At 36.1% G+C, this 22,834-nt stretch overlaps 1 protein-coding gene across 1 annotated transcript in view; it reads right to left on the bottom strand.

The window, feature by feature from the left end:
* Positions 1 to 22,834, bottom strand: part of ITGBL1 (integrin subunit beta like 1) — a 137,920-nt gene that overhangs the window by 7,463 nt on the left and 107,623 nt on the right. The window contains exons 8-9 of the mRNA XM_050332067.1: positions 11,744 to 11,860; positions 317 to 463 (exon numbers count right to left, since the gene is read on the bottom strand). Of these exons, the coding sequence (XP_050188024.1) occupies positions 317 to 463; positions 11,744 to 11,860 (264 nt within the window). The remainder of the gene's footprint in view (positions 1 to 316; positions 464 to 11,743; positions 11,861 to 22,834) is intronic.

The raw sequence follows: 22,834 nt of genomic DNA, 5'->3' as shown, positions 1-22,834 counted from the left end.
GTGGAGCACTAACATTTAGCTTATATTAGCTATTCCACGCAGACCATCAGCTAAACAGATACAGAAAATTATGTGCTACCAACAAAATTGCATAGGAAAGCAGCACTGCTGGACATGTACGGTCGTGGTGGGTGTTTGACAAAATGGATGTAAGTGCATGATGGAGCCAAATATAACATCCTTTTAATAATGGGTACCTTTGAAAAGAAAGGGTTATTAAACAACAACCCACTTTCATGCACATTAGTCTTCCAGAACATGATCGTTTTCCTCTGGCAGGGCACTGACATGAGGTAGCTCAGCTGCCAGTTCTTACCCTTCCCCGAGCACAATATGCCATCCGCTGACTCGCAGAGACTTCTGCTCTCCTGCTCCGTCATGTTGCACTTCCTGGAGTGCTGGCACAGGTTTCCAAACCACCCGTCCTGGCAAACGCATCGGCCGCATGAGCAGATACCATGGCCTGTAATGACACCAGGGTTGGTTATGACCAAGACAAGCAGAAATCAGTGACTGTGGGCACAGCTCAGATCACCTTCAGACCTGTGCGGTGTGGAGTGTGTGCAGTGGGACAGACAGACAGATGGATGGACAGCACAGCTTCCCAGCAGGGTGGCCTTCTTCAGCTCTCATTCCTATGTTGAACAGGGTGCCCCAGTGATGTGCAGAAAGCAAGTGAGGGAAAGGTCAAAGAAACTCTAGAACATAGGTCAAAGATAGACCCTGGAAGCTATAATTTATGCTTTAAAGACAAGGAGAAAAAGATGAAATAAAAAATATTGAGACTTATTTGTACAAAATTTGATAAAAAAATGAAAATATTTGTAAGAGTAAACTGAGTAGAAAACCTGGCCAGGAAAAAGGGAAAGGTGACAAAAAATGCAGACAAGAATATAGGAATGGAGAATGAAAAAGAGAAGCAAGAAATTTCTCCCAGCCAGAATTTCATTTTTCAGCTTTGAGTTATATTTCTGCAGCAGAGATGAAATTATACATACTGGTGACTTTTTTCCTACCCTACCTGCTATGTAGGGCAAGGGAGCAGAAACGAAGAGGCTGAGATAATTTGTGAGCATGGGCTGGGAGGAAGGGAACAAGCAGTAGGAGTATCTGGCAAAGCATGGAGCTGCAGGATGCGGGGAAGAAGACCAGCAATTTTGTTTTTCTGATTTGTGGACTTTTCATGAGCCAGCAGGACAACCTAATATTGTAAACTGGGAGGCAGCACTGGTAGAAGACCAGAGGAGTGACAAACCTTATTGTTTGCTCTAAGTAGAGTTCCTTCAAAGTCTACTGATGGCCAAATACTTTTAATTAGAAAATACTTTAAATTAGAAAAATACCGGGAGCTCCAAAGTCTTGGAGCTGTCATTTACAGCATCTAAATATTCAAAATAGTTTTTGTATCCCAGACTCTGTATTGGTCTTTGCTTTTTTTTTAACATACCATCTATACAACTTGAAATGATCTGTAACAATGACACAGTCTTATTATGACAGTATTGCTACCCACTTCTAAAACTTGATAACTAGCAACCATAGAAGCTTGATGCTACTTTTGAACCTTGATCCCAGTTCTAGATTGGGAAACAAGGTCAACTATACGACAAATAAAAATACAAGAGATAGAAAACAAGCATATACCTATATGCTCCTCCAGATAGATCTAATTGGCTGCAGTAACTTAATGTAATTGAGCTTGTCAGAGCATTTTTATCTGTCTTATTTTTTTAATTAGTAACATATAGATTAGAATTGAGAATAGCTCTACCAATTAAAATATACAACTGGATGTCACTGTTGGAAAATTATTTGTGAAGATACAGATACTTTACTCATTTTAGCAGGGAATAGTACAAAATCTATGGTGATTTCAATGAGAAAATAATTGTGTTGTTTTTTTCTTGTATAGTCATGATGAGTTACTGAATACAGAGACTGATCACATCCATAAAACCTTTACATGAGTAAAATAAAAAGATAATGAATAATCTATAAATTTGCAACAAACAGTTAACAGTTTACAACATAAAATTTGACTTGGATTTGTCTGCAATCACCATGCCTCTCCTGCTTTATACCATAGCAATCCTCAAATCAGGAAGGATTCTTTTGTCTCAAGTAATCCATTTTACAAAAATAGTATTTATTCCTAGCTAACACCAGCTTGGGCAGCTGCAGCTTTTTGGGTGCCTTGAGGTATTGAGTATACAAGTGCTTAGCCCAGTGCTTGTTAACTCCTTGCTATCTTGTGTGTGTGAGGTAGCCTGAGAAAAACGGTTTTACATGGTTTAGTTCTGTATATCCTCCTTGCAAATCATAGAGCAAAGGTAGTGTGAATAGTTAAATCAGTATTTTATCACGTAAAGCATTTAATTTTGGGCTGGATTTCTTCACTTGGAGATTTTTCTTTACCCCAGCTGTTGAGATTGAGAAGATTTCCTGGAAAGTGTTGGTCTGCCATCATTTCAGATTTAACAAAAAACAGTAAAAATCATAAACAAATTGCATTGCAGTGCAATGGCTCAGAGACTACAGATCTCCATTCATAAAAATCTATGTTAATGAACTTCTAAATATGTAACAAAGTTTTAAACATTAATCTCCAGTGAAGGATAAAGACTTTGATGTGGGACAGGCAAAGGAGAGGAAAAGATGATGTTAAAGATACTGTCATTTTGTTTAGAATTAAAACTCCAATTACCACAAGACTTAAATGTGAAATATGAATGCAGCAACAAAGCAAGCTGTGACAGATTCCTAGCAGGGGTCCATTATAGCCCAAGTCATCCTGAACCAAACTGGATTCTGGGATTAATTATTTCTTAACATGATTAGAAACAAAATTGTGTGGTTGTGGGAAATCAGTTAGGACAACTCATGCAGCTGTTGTCCAAGTTCCCGAAAAACCTGCATGATGATTTTGTAAAACAAAAGGCACAACGACATGGGAACATCAGCATGATGAAAAAGGTGAAGTAATCATTACAGAGGAAGGTGGTTTTTATTTCTAGACTGTTTATAATCAGATGATGTTCCTGAAGGGCAAACTAAGGCCAGCCCCAAGCAAAATTTGGCACCTCAGGCTAGGAATATGAAAAATTGCAGCACAATGCAGGATCCCTGACATAGAACACTACAGTAAATGAAACAAATATTTATCTCTGTATTTAAACAGAAACAGGATTTTTTTTTTCTTTTAAATTGCAGGACTTTCCATTGTATTATTAACAGAAGAGAATAATAAACATTTATCTAGGAGAAATATTTCCAAGTAAGCAGGCTTCATTACCCTGCAAAAAATATGCTAAACGAGTTGGGAAAAACATTACTGGAACACTGATTTTTACTTTTTAGTTTTTATTGAATACAAAGAGAATGGCATAAGACTGGAACAACTGTGACAACTGCAGTTAGAGAAGTCTAATATAAATGTGAAGCAAAATACTGCTTGTCTATTATATTTTCAAAGGAGGCCAGTTAGTATTGTCTAAGTCTAACAAAGGTAGACTGTGCCTCCAGTTTCAGCAGCACAACAGTCAGACAGTTCAGCAACTCCTTCAAGTGAAACCTGCAGTGAAAAGGGCTGAGCCATCCTCATATGCATATAGCAGCAGAAAAGTGAGTAGGAACAGAATTAGAGCATTGATGAGATGAATATTAAAGTCCTGCAACTCTGTGACATCGATGTTTGAAGAGATTTTCCAAAACTTGGAAGAGTACTAAAAAGTTCTAAAGAATTCAAAGGCTATCAGAATGGGGATCTTCAAACTACCAAAGAAAGACAAAGCAAAGGAGAAAAGCTTATACTGATAAAATCACTGAAGAAAGGAACCAGAATTTTAAACAAGGGTGATGACTATTGGAACAAACTTTAAAGTGATGTTGGTATGGACTCTACATGAGCTTTCAGAGCATGGCCTGCTCAGAGACAGGCTTTTGCTGCACACACTACATAGACTTCAACATAGTGGAAGCATGGATGTAGTGTAATGGCTATTTATAGTCTAATATACAAGGTTCAACAAAAAAACCCTTTTGGATTTACAAATTAATATCTATTAATCACCTTAAATGTTTTTGCATTAGCAGTTCCTTTACTGCTCATTTCAACAGAAAGATTAAATTAAAATGCTTTTGCAAACCTAAATCACATTTTATGCTATCTCAAAAGCTAATGAAACTATGGTCTCTGTGCATCTACATAAAGTCTTGACTTTTCATACACCTACACAAATGTCTGGGTAACCAGGACAGAAATCTGTAGGGCATTTAAAAGAAAAATTAGAAAAAATTAAAAGTAGTTAAGTAAAGTTATATTAATTTAATACAGACTATACAATGTCATTAATACCTATAGTGGCTACAGTAGTTAGTTTCATATCTAATACCTACTGATCCTTTTGAATTTATCTATTGCTGCCCCTGGATGTGCCTCAGAACTAGAATGCAGCAGTTAAGCACAAGGACACAGGCACTGAATCATTAACTCTCTACTTAATGTTGTCAAAATAAAGCCATAAATCACACTAGGTTTATGCCAGTTAGACTGACTTCTCTGTTAACTAATACAGTCATTTTCATTTTTGTTAGCTCTAGTTTCACTCAGTAACACGTTTGAATTGTTGGTTTCTTTTTGTTGTTGTTGTTTGTTTGTTTGTTTTTCTTCAGGACAATAAACTGCATTTGTCAATAACAAATACAGTAATAGAATTTCTCTATTAAATAGTATAAAAATGCCTAGTGAATTCTGTGACAGTTATTCTGTGACAATGTTCTTCAGATTCCTCAGTCAAAAGGATATGGACTCTGCTCTAAACTTTTCAATAGAACAGGTGAAAAACCTGTCAGGAGGAAATAAACCCTTATTTTAACATAGAAGGGACCACAGAGAAACTGCAGGTTCAATTCAGATGCCTAGTGCCACTGGACATACCCTGAGGCATGAAGGACATCCTCATGATGGTATCAGCTATGCAGGAACGCCTGTGTCCTTGTGGAGCCAAGCTGGGGTCAGGCAAGGGGAGCCTTGGGTATCAGAAGTGATAAAAGGTGCTTTACTTTAGGTGTCTGAAGACTTTGCAATCATGTCCCATATAGTCTGAAAAGTCATGGCAGAGTCAGGAGCTGAATTTATATTTCTGAATTTTCATACCAATCACTGCCAAAACCTGTCTTTGGGAGAGAGATGGGTATAGTTTTTCTCTCCTAATTTGGTTTTTAGGTGTGTGAGTTTCATAAATGTCCTATATACTTCTGTTACTATGGAGCACTATTAGTGCAAGAAACAAGAAAATTGTCTGACAGCAACTACACCATAATATTAATACTTAGAGTAATGAAGTATATAATTAATCATAACTCTCTCGTTTTTATGGTTATAGTTTTATTGGTCCTCATAAGAACATGCTAGTTGAAAATATCATGCTTCTGCTTCACTGAACAGGTAACAAAAATAAATGTCATTCATGATTTCTGCAGCATGGGTCTAGAACATTCATTCAAAAAAAAAAAATTTTTTTTCTGTTGTACATCTGATATTCCAAAAGAAGAAAAAAATGAACAGTATTTCCTCTGAATCCAATTACTTAGCCTGACTGGATAGCAATGAGAATTTTATATTCAAAGGAACATGACAATTAGGGGCAACTTAGACTACTAGTCTTTTGAGAGGGAACCTTACCATTGCACATCCTGGTGATGACTGTGCAATCCTAGAATCCATCACTAATTATAAGATTGTGATATGTAAGCTTCTGTCCCTGTTTTAAAAGTTTAAATCATCAAAAAGCTTTGAATTGTGACTTAAAGTATATAGATGCCTTACAGACTCCAGATTTTCCCTTGTTTTCTGACTATACCTAGAGATTTACACTAGAAACCTTAAGACTGGTGTGAATGATGTATGGATGGAAATGTGTACGTAAGCACCAGAAGAAGCATCAGAATAAGGTCAAAACCAGTACCTACATTGATAAACAACAACACATTCACAGGAGTAAACTAGTAAATGTATTCTTTTTTCAAATCAGAAGGTCTGCACTCTCACAAAACAGTTATATCATGACTTTCACGATGACTTGTTGGCAGAAGACTCTGTGCTCAACAACAAAAGGTGTCAACACAGGCACAGCACAAAACTTGTGTCATTCATTTCCCTATAATCCCAGGAAGATCAGCATTGTCCTAAGAATGTAAAAAATCAGGAAGCACAGACAACAGGCACCAGACTCGCCTGAAGCATACAGAGATGAAAGTAAGAAAAACTGTTAGTCAAAAGGATCACCCTAACTTTTGAGTCCTAAATCATATAAAAGATATGTTTAAAGATGAGTTTGTTGTTGTCAGTCAAGACGAAATAAAAAGACCTACCAAGAACTTGATGGGTGGCATCCTTTGTCTATGTTCTGTGTCACACACAAGTAACTAAACTATTAAATGCATACACTTTGATGTTTGTGTGGGGGCATGAGAAAGCGAGTAAATTAAATTAATGAGAGGATGTGTCAGAGATGTGAAAATTAATTTAATTAGGAATTTTCAAAAAAAAAAAAAATACTAACTTCCTCTCCCATAAAGTCTCAAGTAGAGTTTTTTGCTGCCCTGTTTTTTCCACTTAGAGAAGAGAGAGGTGTGAAGGCAAACCTGAGTAAGGAGGGAAATATGAATTACCTCATCTTTTGCTCCAAGGATAAGTTATCTCCTTCATCTTTTATAAGCTTTTATACTACAACCAGAATTTAAAACTAATGAGAACCTTTTACCAAAGGGCATTGGTATAAACAAGTAAAACTCTTTGATGTGACATAACATTACACAACTGGATTTTCTACAGTGTTAAGATTGTATTTTGACGAAGATTGTATTTTCATGTGCTGTGGCCAAAACAAACAGTTTAAAAGTCATCAAAGTGTATTTTTTCACTTGAAAATAAAGAAATCAGACTTCTCAAGGGATTCCATTACCATAACTAATCAAAGAACTGGTTTACTGGAATGATCAGACTCTTAGTTGTTTCTTAGTGTTGAGAACAGTGCAAACATTTATAAGTAAACATTAAAAGATCCCATCAAAGCTGATTTTCTAATTGGTGGTCCACTAGTTGAAGCACAGAATGATATACTTATGTAATACAAAGTTAAAGCATCCCTAGAAATATGCAAGAGCCTTGTTATAAGTTACCTGTTATGAGTCTAAACCTTTGCTAGTGGTCCTAGTGATGAATTTGTGTGGATCTTCAATCAACTTTTTCTATTTTTGTTGTAGAGTTTTTAATCAGCTTAATCCTACAGGACTTGTAGCATCCAGGGTACCCAAAAGGGTTTTTGTTTTATTCCTTTAAGGGTTGCTACTTTTCCACGACAAGAATTCACACCCAGGCCAATAATTGTCCAGAGAACAAATCAAAGTAAATGAAGTTAAGAGCATTATAAAATCAATTTCAAATTGATCTTTACTGTTGTTTTGAGCTCTTGTTGTCTGCCTGCTCTCAATCCTGAAAGAGAACAGAATATAATGGACAGCAGTCAACCCAGTGAGGTGGAGCAGCCAATGATGATATCACTGGAAAACATGATCGGACACAGTAGGGGAATAAAGAACACTTGAAAGCTCAGGACACATCTGCAGTGAGCAGCACAGCCATAACCTCAGAGGGCAAAGAAAAGTATCTCTTACCAGGATACAGGACAAATAAGTATCAAGCCTGATGTACATCAGTGGCATAGCCTTGCCACGAAAGAACTTGTGTTGACAAACCTGTCATTCTCTGGTCATATGTGTGCATCAAAACCACTTACCTTGCACATGAAAGACCCGAAGAACCAAGTAAAGCCAAAGAAAATGTGATGTTAAATATTTTTGTGGATCAGCACTGCCATATACCTGGAAAAATCTTACATAATTGAAAAAAACTGAACTGTACAGAATGGGCTTTTAGGTAGAACATACCTATCTCAAAAAAGCTGCATGAGACATCTCCTCCAGCTATCACATAATAAGTCTCTGTACAGAGGCCCAGACAAAGGAAGGGGAACACAAAGGAAGGAACTGGAAAGCAGGTCAAGGAAGGTGAGTCTCTCTCTCCATTCCACTCTGATGAGACCCGATCTGAAGAAATGCATCCAGCTCTGGGGTCCCCAGTACAAGAAAGACATGGACAGACCTGTTGGAGGAGGTCCAGAGAAGGGCCATGAAAATGGTCAAAGGGATGGATCACCTTTCTTTTGAGGAATGGCTGAGAGAGTTGAGATTGTTTAGCCTGGAGAAGGGAAGGCTCTGGGGAGACCTTACTGTGCCCTTTCAACATTATAAAGGGGGAATATAAGAAAGAGAGAGAATGACACTTCAAGGTCTGTAGTGACAGAACAAGGGTTTCTAGTTTTAAACTGAAAGATAGTAAGTTTATCTTGGACATAAGGAGATATTTTTTCCAATTAGGGTGTTGAGACACTGGAACAGATCTCTTAGAGATGCCTGAAAATGTTCAAGTCCAGGGTGGATGGGGCTCTGACCAACCTGATCTAGTGAAAGGTTCCCTGACCACATCAGGGAGGGATTGGACTAAATGACCTTTAAAGGTCCCTTCCAACCCAAATCATTCTATGATTCCATAATCATATGAATCAATTTCTAATAGCAGAGTGCTCTAGTGAAATCTATGCTGAGTCCTCCTGCAACCTCTGCCTTTGTGGAGACATGTAGTGTCTCTATTCCTGGTACTGCATTGACGGACAGATGAATTTTTAAGGGAATAACTCACAACAGTCATGCAGAAACATGGTAATAGGGTCTTTCTTGGTTGTACCCTAATTCATCATATCTTTCGCCTCAAGTCTTTCTACCGTTGCATGGACAGCTGGTCTGGAAAGCAAGCTATTAATCAATCTCTGATGGTCAAAGGAAGCCAGTAACAATTCTTATTCAAATCATTTAGGTTGTCATTCATGCTTCTTATTTCAGCACGCATTCAATCTGAAAACACTAGCCCTCCTTCCTGGTGCTTACCAGCACTCAGTGCTCACTGTCAGACCCTGCACATTCACAGAGTCCAGCTTATAATGCTCCAAAGACAGATTTACTATCAAGGGCTTATGTACTGACAGTGATTGCCTAGGTAGCAACAGGGGTAGAAAAACAGCAATGAAAAGAGGACGAGGAAAGAGGAAGAAATAAGCAGTCAGCAAGAGGTGTCAAGAAGTTCAGACTGAGATAGAAGCGTGGACAAACCCAAAAGGAGGAGAGGGAGATGTGTTTGCTATTAGTGCAAAATTAATGAGAGAAATTCTGTGAATAGATAAGTTGCAAAAGAAGAAAGAAAATAAGGTTAAAATTGGTAGAATATCCTAAAAAGGGAGATAGGTGAACTATGGTATACTAAAGGAAATGTTCAAAATGTTATCAAGAAAGAAAGGGATAGCTAAGCAAAACATCTGATTATTACTAAAGAGTAGGGTGAAAGCTATCAGTAATATCAGAGGCTCTTGAGGATCTGAAAAGGAAAACAGTGACAGAAATTCCTACATTTGGTCACAAACTGTGGGAAGAGACGTTTCAATGAAACGGCAGGAAAGATGAAGTCACAGAAAATGCATAATGATTAAATGGTTCATATTATGAGTTTGAAGGTGAGGAAAGGTGAGGGGAGTTCACTTGCTAAATGGTGAGTGAACAGAAAGCTGCAATTGATGGGGCCCTCTGAAGATAAGCATTTCTGTACTTAGTGCTTATACCTAAATAGTGTAAGAGGTGTAATACACTTCTAAGTTATTGGGGTGTGGGGTGGCCTCTTGAGGTAGGTGGATTAGAAGCACAGATGGACACTGGATGATCAAAAAAATAATGTTTCAGGATCTGACAGCAGCAAAAAAAAAGAAGAAAAAAGTAGAAAGAATTAAAAAAAGAAAAATAAGGAAAGAAAGAGAGAGAGAGAGAATAAATGAGGGAACAAATCATTTCGGATCTCCAGTAGCCAAGAGAAGGAAAACTGTTGCATGGAAGAGAACTGCATGATTAATTTGAATCTCAGCACACTTCATATGAAAGAACCAAAAAAGCACAAATGAGAAAACATTCTGTGGCATGAAAACAGAACCAGAGGAAGGGGAAACCATTTCTTGTCTGTAAAAGAACAAAAGAAATAATGAAATCATGCAATAACGACAACATAAGAACATACTTCAAGGAGTAAATTACAACCAAATATAGAATAAGCTGCAAAGATCTCAAGTTATATTTATAAATATAATAGAACACAAAATGAAATATCAATATTATGAAAATAACCTGTCTCTCTTTTGCATTTGTTGCTCCAAAATTAGGAAAATAAGCTTAAAACATATGGATTTTAAATTGATTCATTCATTTCTTCTGTTCTCTCTGGACAAAGAAGTTAAGACTTAAGGAGAGACTTTGTTCAGGTAAAAGTGTGACCTAGAGTGTCTTCTGCACAGTAGAAAATGAACATTGGCTCAGATATTGCGGTGATTATTCATTTGAGTGTGAGGTGCTCTAGCCAGCATCAAAAATCAAAATTATCTCTGTATCCCTCCTAAGAAAGAAGAATGGAATTCTTGTCTATATTTTCCAAAATGTGCAATATCATTAACAATATTGAGATTGAAGCATTTTTGTTGAATAATGTAACATATGAGTGATATTAACAGAAGAGATTTTTTCAAGCATGGATGATAATGAATTTTGTTTCCCAACTATTTAGTTTATAATAAGTATGACACAGCTTTTCAGTGCTTTTCTGCACTTTTATGTCCCTTACACAAAATTAAATTTCAAATTTATTCTTTTCCTAGGTATTCATATTACCGACTTACTCCGAATGTTATAAATTATTATTATGGCTGTTTAGATATTCAAATCACAATTTTCTATGTATGTCCACATTCTGCACGGAAGACACCTTGAAGAAATATTTGCTGTAGTCAAAATTGTTAATGTACACAAGGATCATGAAACAGTATGTTTTCTTCTTACACAGAAATAAGGAATATAATAATACAGTGTGTCATTGCTCATACCAACTACTTTATGAATATTTAGAATCAAAGAATCATTTTAAAAATAAGTCAGTAACATCTGGAACAAGAACAGTTAACTCAACCTACTTTTGAAATACCATATGGCATATATACATTTACATATCCAAAACTACCTGAGTGAGGTTTTCTTGGTCAACATTAAACCAAACCATCTGCATCGACAATTACTATAACACTGTCTCTCAAGCATTTTAGAGTCTTTCACGATGTATTTTGTGACTTTTTTAGTAAACAGGCATATCACTGTCAGTGACTATGAAGCATTTAAAATTTTATCTAGTCCTTAATACTTTTAGGTATGTTACAACGTAATGAAACATCAGCTGTACTAAACACAAAGTAAAATTACCTAATATTTCAGGTTCTTCTTCAAGTGTCTGTATTCTTCTCTAATGGACGTTGATGGAATTTGGATATACTACAGTACTTACACTTATGCCACTAACTAATCAACTTCAGTATTAGTGTTTCTGAAGTCTTAAAATAAATATTCACTTACATACTTAATATTTCTGGAGATTGTTTCTTACGAAAATCTGTAATCTATTATTAATAATCAATTATGTCAATATTCTATAGTGACGTTATGTTATAAAATCAAGGGGAACAGAAAGTTATAAACTGTCAAGATTTAGTTATATTATTGTTATTTTATGTTATGTTGTTATTTTCATTAAGTGAACACATACCCCCACAGACATCTCCTTCTGCATTTTCACACTGTCGATCATCACATTCACAGTTTTTGCCATGAACTCTGTTGTCTCCTGGAGGGAAACAAGTGCATTGGCCACATTCACATCTCCCTGTAAGAATAAACAATTGATAGAGTCATGATTTCAGTGAAGTAAAATAAATTAAATGAAAACCTAAATTTGTTCTACACCCTACCCCCCAAAGACAAATTAAAAGTCACTCTCCATTCACTAAAGTATGCACATAAACATGATTAAAAAAACCCAAACCAAACAAAAACTAATCAAAACTATTCCTCCTCCATGGCAACCAGAAGGACAGCATGTCGCTATTATATCTTAGTAGAAACAGCAACAGTATAGAATCATTGGCATTGCATGCTTTTCATACCTGAACTTTGTATAACTGAGCTATGACCCATGCTTATCTGCATAATTAACCTCTATAATTGATCTAAAATATTTACCACATACCTCAGAAGCTCCAATATTAATGTGATCAGAATTAGTCTCTGCACAGGGTTATCTAAGATACTCTCCACGTAGAAACATAATTCATCAAATACTCTGTCAAGCATTTCGAAAGCAAAAATGCATGTAATTTTTCTTGTCTAGATCTCAGAAAACAGAAGTCAAAAGCACAACCTCTCTCAGTGTCTCCCCTTCCATCAACCTATTTACAGTAGAGCTCCTCAGAGCTTAAAGGGCCAAAGGATTTATCCAAGCTCCAACAGATTTTCCACTCCAAAACCATCAGAGCCGAAAGTACTAAATAGTCAGGTATGAAAAAAATTAATATCAAGGACAGTCTTACACTGCATATATCTGAGACAAACTCATTTCAGGTAACACTGGCCCTAACTTCTAAGAGTTTGCCTCTGTATGTTTTTAAATTGTTTTAATGCAATACTGGTGTGAGAATGTTTTAAACATGACACAAACCATGGACCAAACTAAAACATTTAATGGGAAAGAATATTATGTGTAAAAAAGAGCCACCAGAGACATAGATCAGGATGTAGAAGAGCCTGTTCCTCTTGATTTAACTTAATCACAGCACCAGTGAGTCTCAACCTGAGCCTGCCCACTGCTCTACTTACTGAACCCAAATTTACAGCAGAAGCAAATATTGCTAGAAACTAAAAAACAATTCTCCAAGCAAAGCCTTTCATTATGTAACTAGACACTTAACCACACACTGCACTAAATTTTTTTAGCACTTTCTGAAATATTTTACTGAATGAAAATCTTAGTGGAGGTTTTCTAACTGTAGGTTTTGTGACAATAAACACCTTTTAGGTAACATAATAACATAATGGCAGATAATTCTTAATATTTTTTTCCTAACGTAAATTTGTTATATTTGTTGGGGGGGTTTGGTTTCGTTTTACTTGGGTGTTTGTTTGTTTTAATAGTCTAATTAAGCTGGAGTAATAGGGGATCTTATTACTTATGGAAAAAAATTCTTAGTTCATTTTATAGCTGCTCCAAGCCTCTAATACACTTTCGAGCTGACTTTCTATATGCCAGGATTCAATCTGGAAGGACATAAAGTGCAAGAATTTTTAAAAGGTCATGCTGATAACAAGAATTAGAGCAAATACTTCATGATAACTTTATGATATACATAGTTTAAAAACTGTGTTGCATTGGTAATAATGTGGGGATATTCATTCCAGAAAGAAACTTCTTATAGGAAGTGCATCTACCACATCACTAAATACATTGTGCTTAGTAATCATGTCAAAAATTAAGATATGATTGTATGCAGAAAAATTGATGTTATTTGCCTGCATTCTCTTAGCTATAAATATTTGTCAAGGACAGGCACATTAGAAACTGAAAAAAAAATTCCTTAGTAATTAAATATACAGAGAATTTTAATGAGTCTAATTTGTCACTATTTAGGGCTCTCATAGTCTCTTTCTATGCATCCACCTTAGACAACATGGTTGTTTTTACAAATATATCACATCATGGTGTCCCAAAGAAGAGTCATTCACCCATAGGCAGGGAAGTACCTGATGAACAGGACCCACCTTTTGTGAAAACTCTATAAAATAAACAGAAAAGAGTCTTTAGCAATGGTATCCTGGCTAGCTATTGCTATAATAAGAGGATGCCTGAAGGAAAATAAAATCAGTTTAAGCAAAAGTTGTTTTGATGAGAGGAGTCATCAGAGATGGAAAATCCTCCAGAGGAATGAGCAAAGGAATGCCCTGTAATAAGCATTCTGCATGTTCTGTAATTAAGCTTTATCTTCTGTAATGCTTAATTTAATAAGTCAGAATGACCTGAGAGCCCAGTGGCCAGTCACTTACGCTGCAATAGGAACAGGCTCCTCTCAGTCTCTGCTGCAAGTAATACTTATTCATTTTATTTAATGTGCAACAGTTTCACCAGCAGAAAAATGAAGGGATGCCCACTCCCAGACAGGGCACATTTTTGTCAGGTAAGAGATACAAGCTCAAAGGTAATTTAGGTCTTTATTTTCTCAGTCTTCTCAGCTAACGAACAAAGCACAAACACATATATTCAAAAAGCCTGAATTCCTCGTTAATATCTGTGCCTCATATTTTATTTTACCTGGCTCCCATCTAAGTTCAGAATATGGTTTAGATCGTCTGACTGCAGATGTCAGCAGAATTGAAAGTGTCTTGAAAATAGACAAAAACCTCAGTCAGTAAGTGCTCTAGAAAAGGATTTCTGGTTTCTCTGAACTATTTCGTTACTTTTAAATATTCAAAATACAGTTATAGTAGCTTAGTACACTACTGCTGAAATTGATACACAAGTTATTAGTTTATCATTCCTTTACTTTTACATATGTTACAAGATAAGCACTAGAAATAAGATTAATTTAGTAGTGGCACTTAATAATTGCAACTTTTTACTGGCTTCAAAATTATATTTTGCCTCCAAAAGTACTGAGATTTTGGTTAGATTGTGTAAGGTGGGCTCTGTCTTAGGAGATAGTTTAACCGAGAATTAAAGTCCTATTGATTCTGAACACCTAACTACATAGAATGTATCTGCTACTGAAATATCAGAAGCCACACCTTATTCTGTGGCCTTCTTCTCTTAGTTATTGTGATAGAACACTTACCAAACAAATTCAATCATTCAAAAGTAATTTGAAGCTCACATTATACTGAAAAAGATCGGCACTTTACTAAACATGCTCTTTCTTTGTATAGAATAATAGGTTTACCATAGCAACCTGATTATGCAGGGAAAGCTACTGCCAAACACATTCTAAATTGTCTTTAAATTCCATGACATACAGAAACAATTAAATACAGGATTACTATAATATTCTGCACCTTCTCAACCATCTGCGCAAGAGCTACACTTGAGCAAAAAGAAACCAGTTGACCTCAGACATTTTATAGCAAGTGGCTTCCACTCCTCCTGGCTAAACAGGGAGAGTAAATGTCATATCTGATGGCTTCAGATGAAGGAAGTTTTATGATGGAGGTTGTATTAGCTATTAGCATTGAAAAGCTTAACCTACTTATTGCAATGCAATATTCTAAGAATAGAATAATTATGCGTGATATTAATTTGCCTTCAGTCTTAGTATTTCCTCACACTTTTTCCTCCCATTGATGTCAATAGGAGTATTAAACTATTACTAATAAGTGTTAGCACTTGAAGATTGGAAAAAAAATCAGCTTAGGGGTTTTTTCTGTTTTTAAAGGGAATTAAGGTGCCATATCTCATTAAAACACATTAGTTCATTAGATAATTGACTCTAGAATTCTAAAAAATGCCTTTTGATTTTATTCACCATTTAGTATAGAATTTTTTCATTCCTCATGTTCAACATTTATGAAAGCATAACTAAAGTAAACAGTGCCTAGATTTATATTAAACCAGCTCCCATGCAAATTGCTGTGACCATTAGCTGCATGTATTCAAACCAATTTCCAGCTGCCTACACAGACTGACTGAAAGTCTCCTTTGTGTAGGTAATTCTCATTTTAAAACACTGTGCTAGAAGTACATAATTTGTGTAATAAAGCATTTTTACCCTGTTGTCGCCAGCAAAATTATCAGCAAGAAATAGCAATAGTTTTCAATGTAAAAATAAACACTGAATATAATAAGATATACTTCATTGTCTTTTCCTATCTATAACTCTACAACACAAAGAATTTTTCTGTGAAGGATGCTGAATTTTTATCTTCTAAATTAAAACAAATAAATAAAGCTTTTTTTTTTTTTTTTTAATGTGTAAGGAATACCGTGCCAAATTGCAATGAGACTGTGCTAAAAGCAAAGCAGGTTCATTGTTATCCGGGAAAGATAATGTTCCAGGCCAATGATAACCAGAAGAGAATGTGCCTTTAGGAAGGACTTTTCTGCCCCGTGGCTGTCCCAGGCTTAACATCTGAAAGCATTGCCTATCACAAATTGCAATTTCTTTGTTATCAAGTAGTCTCAAGTAACCTGAGCACTTTCAGTAAAGCTGCTGTGTCTTTCTGCCAGCAGAACTCATTTCATGCTGGATGTGAACAAAATGATTTAAAATAATGTTCAGAAATGGCAAATCAGAGAAGGGGGTGGGAAGATTTGTACAGAAGATCATAAAGTTTCAGTGGACATAGTGGGTGAGGGGAAGCAGATTTGACTGAAGGAAGGAATACCATATAGCAGCTTCAGGTAAGGTAACAGAAAATTCATTGATTCAGTGATGGAAGAAAAAAAAGACCAGTAAAGGAAATAAACAGTATCACAAAATGGACAAACAAAACGCAGTGTTTGTCAAAAATAGGGTGGACAATATCATCATGCCTTGCTCAGTTGGAGGTGTTAAGAACAGTACACTCCAGCTGGGCTTGATCAATGTGGAGAAATTTAGAGGCTCAAACAGAAAACAACTACAGACTTCTCAGTGGCTATGCATCATGTATTTTGCATGTCCTGTTTCCCAAAATTGCCTGGAATTAATTCCCACACCTAGAATGGATTAAAAAAAAAATCATATAAAAATATTGTACTGACTGGACAAAAAAATTCTGTCTTTTATATAGAGGAATTCTTTGTGTTTAAAACACTGGCAATTCTTAGATCTGATTGGCTGGATAGTTTATGAGGTGCCAGAAAAAGGGAACCTTTGAAAGCATCTTAAATATTTGCAAAAGTATCCTTAAAACCTGTTTAAACACATGAATATCTGACTGATCTCATCCAAATGATGAAGAACTGGGGATTAGCTTCTTACACGGATTTTAGGCAAGCAAGATATGAATAATGCCACCTGTAGCCTTTTGTTATGCTGGGAAAAAATTTCCTCTTCTAAAAAAGCATGATGAACTTATATCAGTACAAGTTACAAGAACCACAAAGGACTTCCTTGTTTAGTCTGCACAGGATTTCTCTATTAGGCTGTTCCAGGTTTGGGGTGGAGGGCTTGTTTTTGTGAAGATCTTTTGAAAATTGAGTGAAAATTGGTTTTTCCACAGAATGTTCAAGCAACAGGCCTGTTTTGTTTTGCCACAGGACATTGCAAAAAAACTTTTGTGCATTTATCTTCTCATGCATAAGAAAAAAACATTCTGCATTTATTAAAAGAACAACTACTTGTTTGGATTTGTATTGGAAACTAACTTTGTGTTTCTAGATCAGTATATAGAAAGCAAACACGCCTTGAGTTACTCATAAAAAGAGGTTATTTGCAGCATGACTGACCCAAGACCTCAACCAAAGATATAAAAGCTCCAGAGAAGAGCTTAGCTGAATCATGCAGACATAAAATGAAATGAAAATTGCTTTAATAAATCTAAAGTATTTTCCAAACTCCTGATTTTTGTACTACTTTTCTCAAGAATTTTATACACTGAAGCAACTTTAAGCAGCAAGTTCTGAGATTTTTATTTAATAACGTCAACAGTAGCTGAAACATCTGATTGGGTTAAATATCTGTATTCTTCTTAGTCTTTCTAGCCACCCCTCAACTGCAATAACTGCATTGTCTACTACATTCAGCACTATCAACAGGGCTGAAATAACTGTATTCAACTATTATCATATAACTATATCATACACTTTGAAGATCTGTAGCTATAGCTGGTAAAATTTGTTCCATGTTGCATTATCTCACCTTGGGCCCATATGTGACTTCAAAGGCCAGGGTATTTTCACTAAATACTTTTACTGTTACACCTGTTTTTATTTTAATTTCCATATCACACTTTGAAAACCTATTCCAAACCTGTGTTAAGCTTTCAGTGACATGGGGCCAACCAGTATTACATGGAACATCAAAGCCCCATGTAAAAGGGCTGGGAACAGTTTGAAAGGCTTTACAGGTGTGTGCAATGCAGTGATCTCACGGTGGCTCTGGAGATTTTATGTGTACAGTTTCTCTTACCCTTTTCTTTCTAGAAGAGGGTACCTAAACTCCCATGTCTACCTATCACCTACACTCAGTGTCTTGCAAAGGCTATTGGTGCAAATATTTGGCCTAAAAAACACAGCAGAAATTCACAAATTAAGAAATTATTTTGTTAAAGCTGCCTGCGACTTTCCACTATTGTATGTATCTTTTATGAAGCTGTTCACTAATACAAAATACCAAGCTGTCCATCATATAATGAGGTGTGTGGGTATTTTTTCAGACAGAAAAGGTATGTTTCTTTTAATCTTTTATAGACTTAATTGCTTTATGATGTAAAAGAGCACTAAAAAATGGTCTGACAATTTAGTTTTTTCCTAAGGGAGAAAAAACACTCCAAAACACAAAAAACAAATAACACTAAGATAAAACAATCTCAAGAAATAAAAGTATGTTATCCCAAACAACAAAACTCTCACAAGAGCACAAGCAATTGAATATCTAGTATCGTAAAAGCAAGTGTTATGCAAGAGCAATTACAAGTGGCTGAGACTTGCCCCTCAGCTTGAGAACACACACCATGTATGACTGGAAGCCTGATTGCACAGTTGACATATGGCATCTGAAGTAAATGCTTTTTCTTTGTGACAGCCTTAGAGTGAAATACTTCTTTAGATAATTCCACTCAATGGCACCACTTTACAGATTTAGCATCGGATAGTCATTTAAAGCTCTTGCTGATCAGCACTACTGATTTGTATCTCCTTTTCCAGGCTGCCTTTTTTTTTTTTTTTTTTTTCCCTCCTTCCTCTCTTTAAACATTTGGGTAAGAAGCACTGCTGCACTGCTACCATCCTGTTCAGATTGTAAACGTGATACCTGCGATCATCATCGAGCTGACGTGTCTCCTCCATCTGCCTGCTCTCAGTAGCACTGCTTTGAGGATACACTCCTTGAAGGTTGCTATTGTGTTTCGGCCTGGCCAACAGGGAATTTCTAGAGGAGTTCCAGCAGAGGAGTCATCGCGAACACCTCTGCCCACTTTGCAGGAGCAGGATTTTAGTTGTGTGCATCGCTTTTCCTGGTGACATCTTCCTCAGGTTCTCCCATTATGGCTACATCCTTGACAATTCACTCACTATATTAAGGAGACAAGTAGGACTATGAAGGCAATTACTTCTCTGTTTGAAAGAAAGGTGATAGTCAATGTCACCACACAGAGGAGAGATGTGTGAAGAAGACGAGAAAGAAGGTGGCAAAACACTTTGTAAAGAAATGTGTGGTTAAGGCAGAGAACAGTGGAAATTGAAGAGGAGGAGAAGGAATACATTGGGGGAAAAGAGAAAAACTAGACACCATGGTAAATGTCCCCCAAGATGTACAAATCCTAGAATTCAGTAAGCCATCATCTGATTTTTAACTGCTTTTCGTCTCCTTATCTCTTTTCATTTTTTCCCTCCAAAATGCTTTCAATAACTCAAACTATCAAGAAAAACTACTGTAAAGAGGTGCCAATAAATCAAGCAAAGGATACACAACATTCTACCATAACTATCACCTTCTCCATAGAATATTAAAAATGAAGTTATGTTTGATTTAAAGGATCTGACCTGGAAATACTTTCCCTTCATCTTGACAACTATCAGGAAAAATAAGTCTCCTTTCCCTTTCAGCCTGTCCAACTCTTCAATGATTAGCATTAACTGCTATAAAATATTTTCTAGCCAAAGCCAACCCTAATAAAGAAACACAATCCAACAGTGAAATATATATGAAACACAAAGCCATTGTTCAAGAAGCCATGACGGTTTTTCAGACATTTAGAGCTTTATACATTTGACTGCCTTATCATTTGGAGAACTGACTGCTTACCCCTTTTTTATTTTAATATGATCTACCACGTAATGAGTCATAGCACAAATTCCACAGAGATATTTAATTTGCAGATTAATTTACTAGAAAATGTCAACTGCTTTGTGGAAATTTAATCATCAAAATGTTAACCTTGTTCACTTCCTCCTGATGCCTGTTGTTTATTAGGTAGTAAAACTCAAGATATTTTAGGGTTATAATAGAAGCCTATCTATTAAAACATTTAAACTCTGAAGTTCTCTGCTCTTTGAAGCTTTAGCTAATATTAAAGAACTTTATAATGGCAAAACAACAATATGAAAATATTCAACTGCTTAGCAACCATCAATATTATTTGCAGACTGCTAAGTTCAGAAACCATGGCAACAAATGACATCACACTGCATCTACCTTATTGATTAGCTTTCACCTAGAGACTTTTTGCAGAAAAGAAAGACATTACCTAGCAACTACATCATCTATTGAGTTATTCCAAGTTAAAATGCTCTTGCTCTTCACTCTTTAAGTAAATTTTTCCTTTTTTGTTGCCAGCTGGACAGTCTGTGCACTAGCCTCTCGTTACAAGGCTCTCTATTTAATCTGTCACAGAGATAGTGCCTTACAACTCTTAAAATCTTTTCCCCAATTTTAATGGCATCCGAGAAATAATGTTTTTTCTGGCACCCAAAAAGGCTAGCTCTGAGGAAAAGTGTTTAATATGGAATGAAGATATAACAGCTTTTGAATCAGTTTGAATGAAGGACTAACAGATTTTTAAATGTAAACTTCATCTTTAGAAAACAACACAATCCTTTATTTCCCAACTGAATGATTTCAAGTATTAGTAGTAAATTCTTTCTTGCAGGTAACCCTGAGTTACAGATTTCAAGATGAACACATAGCAATAACAAACCAGTGACCCAAGAGTTATCAAAGGACTAGTCGGGCACATTATGTATCGCTCTACAGGTGTGTACTTGTTTAAAGTCCTTGAAAGTAACACTCTCTTTGAGCATTTGTCTTGATACAACCCCATGCACTGATAAGGACACTGGTAAGACTGAGGTAGAGAGAACAGGCGTAATTAGGAGCTGCATGTAAATTTAGAGTCAGCCACCTGTTCAGATGACCTGAATAAAACCCAGCAATTAGTGATGGCAGTTTTCGAGCTAGTTGAACTACGTGCAATAAGTCATCAAAGCCTACCAGTGAGGGCTGCCCTATCTCTGCCACAGAAAATTTGGATTGAAATCTGGATTTCGGATCAGTCTCCAAACCTTCCTGACAAACACAACAGTGCTCTGAAACACTAAAATGTAGGCATTTTATTTTACTTTGTTAACTCAAGCAGGTGTTATGAAGAGCCCAATACCAAAACAAATGCCTATACCTTAATATTCTTGCTAGTTCTGAGAGCAAGAAATCAAGTTTATAGTGTGAATTAGCCCCAACATTTCTAGAAGGATCACTGTGAAACAGGACTTGTTCCTGCCAAGATTTCTGAACTGACCTTCATTTTGACAGATTTTTGTTTTGCCACAGATTTATACGTGTGCTTCAGTTGTAGACACAAAACACAGCAGTCTCGTTGTGCAGCCACCCTCCTCTTCTATACTTTCTGCTTTCAGTCCTGACCCATGTTGCCACCAGCTACGCTGTGTCTGTTCTCAGTGGGGCAGCCTACTGAAAATGGTGATTTGTCTGGAAGAGCCTCAATCCTTCTCTGTGTCACCCACTGGATAGGATAAGAGGAAACACCACTGATGGGCAAGAGGTACTTGAAACTGAATGAGTACTAGGAATCAAGAAAGTATGTTTCACATTAGTGCAGGAACAATTAGGCTACCACACAAGATGAACCTCTAGGAGTGCCAGGGAAGTTTTATATAACTTGCAATTCTTCCCATAATTTCTCTTTTATAAGAGGGAGGGGGAGAGAAGACAGAGTCCCCAGTGCTCCCCAGAAAACTCTAAAAGCTCTCCAGCAGCTGGAGAACTCAAAACACATGACCAATCTCTAGAAAACTTTAGTCAATAAGATTTTGAGTAAAAAATGTTAGTAATATGCTTAATATTATATATTGTATTGCTTTTGTTTAAAGAATCTGTCTAATCTCTTCTGTCTTTAAAAGTCACTGTTTAAAAAGTGATAATATTGTCAACATTGATCCATGGGAAAACTTAAGATGAAAATAAGATTACTAAAATGTCCATTTTTTTATAGCATTGGAAACATTCTGAAGTCAAATGAAGCAAAAATAGAAAAGCTAAGATCTATTATATAAATCAGAGAGTAAGAGGATCTTTTACAACTGCTTAAAAATGTTAAGACCATAAAGCCTGATGAGTACTGTAGGGAATTCTACACAAAATTGAAAACATCTATCCTCTTCAGTTTTGGAAATAAATATAGATATTTCACAAAATACTGCTTTGTCAATCTTCTCAGTCATCATGTAAAACACAAAGACAATGCAAATAGTGCTTTCTACAGACGAATTGCTTTATTAAATATTTAAAACTTCATCAGAAATGAGATTGCTGGCTAAAAAAAAATGTAATCTTTCAAGGAAAAAGCAATATTCACTGCAACAGCTTCTAGCAAAAAAAATCTGCTAAGCAAAGATCAGCTGAGAGGAGAAATCTGGGCCTATTGAGTGAACCCTGAGTGATTTTATCTTTCTGGGTAGAGAAAGAATGCATCAAAGCCACTTGCTGTAGCAATCGGTGTTCCCAAAGTACTACTTCTAAACAGGTCCACTAAATTGCAAGCTAAAACTGCCTATTTCCCTCTAATGAATGTATGGAGAACATACTGTTCCCAGAGATAGTAATCACTGTTACAGAAATCTAAAAGCAGATGCAACTCCCTACCCACTCCAGACATTTAGGAA

This window comes from Myiozetetes cayanensis, unplaced genomic scaffold (assembly GCF_022539395.1).
Source record: "Myiozetetes cayanensis isolate MyiCay16 unplaced genomic scaffold, myiCay2020 scf5-8, whole genome shotgun sequence".
NCBI lineage: Eukaryota > Metazoa > Chordata > Aves > Passeriformes > Tyrannidae > Myiozetetes > Myiozetetes cayanensis.
Note: the sequence above shows the minus strand (reverse complement) of the source record. Positions and strands in the feature narration are given on the sequence as shown.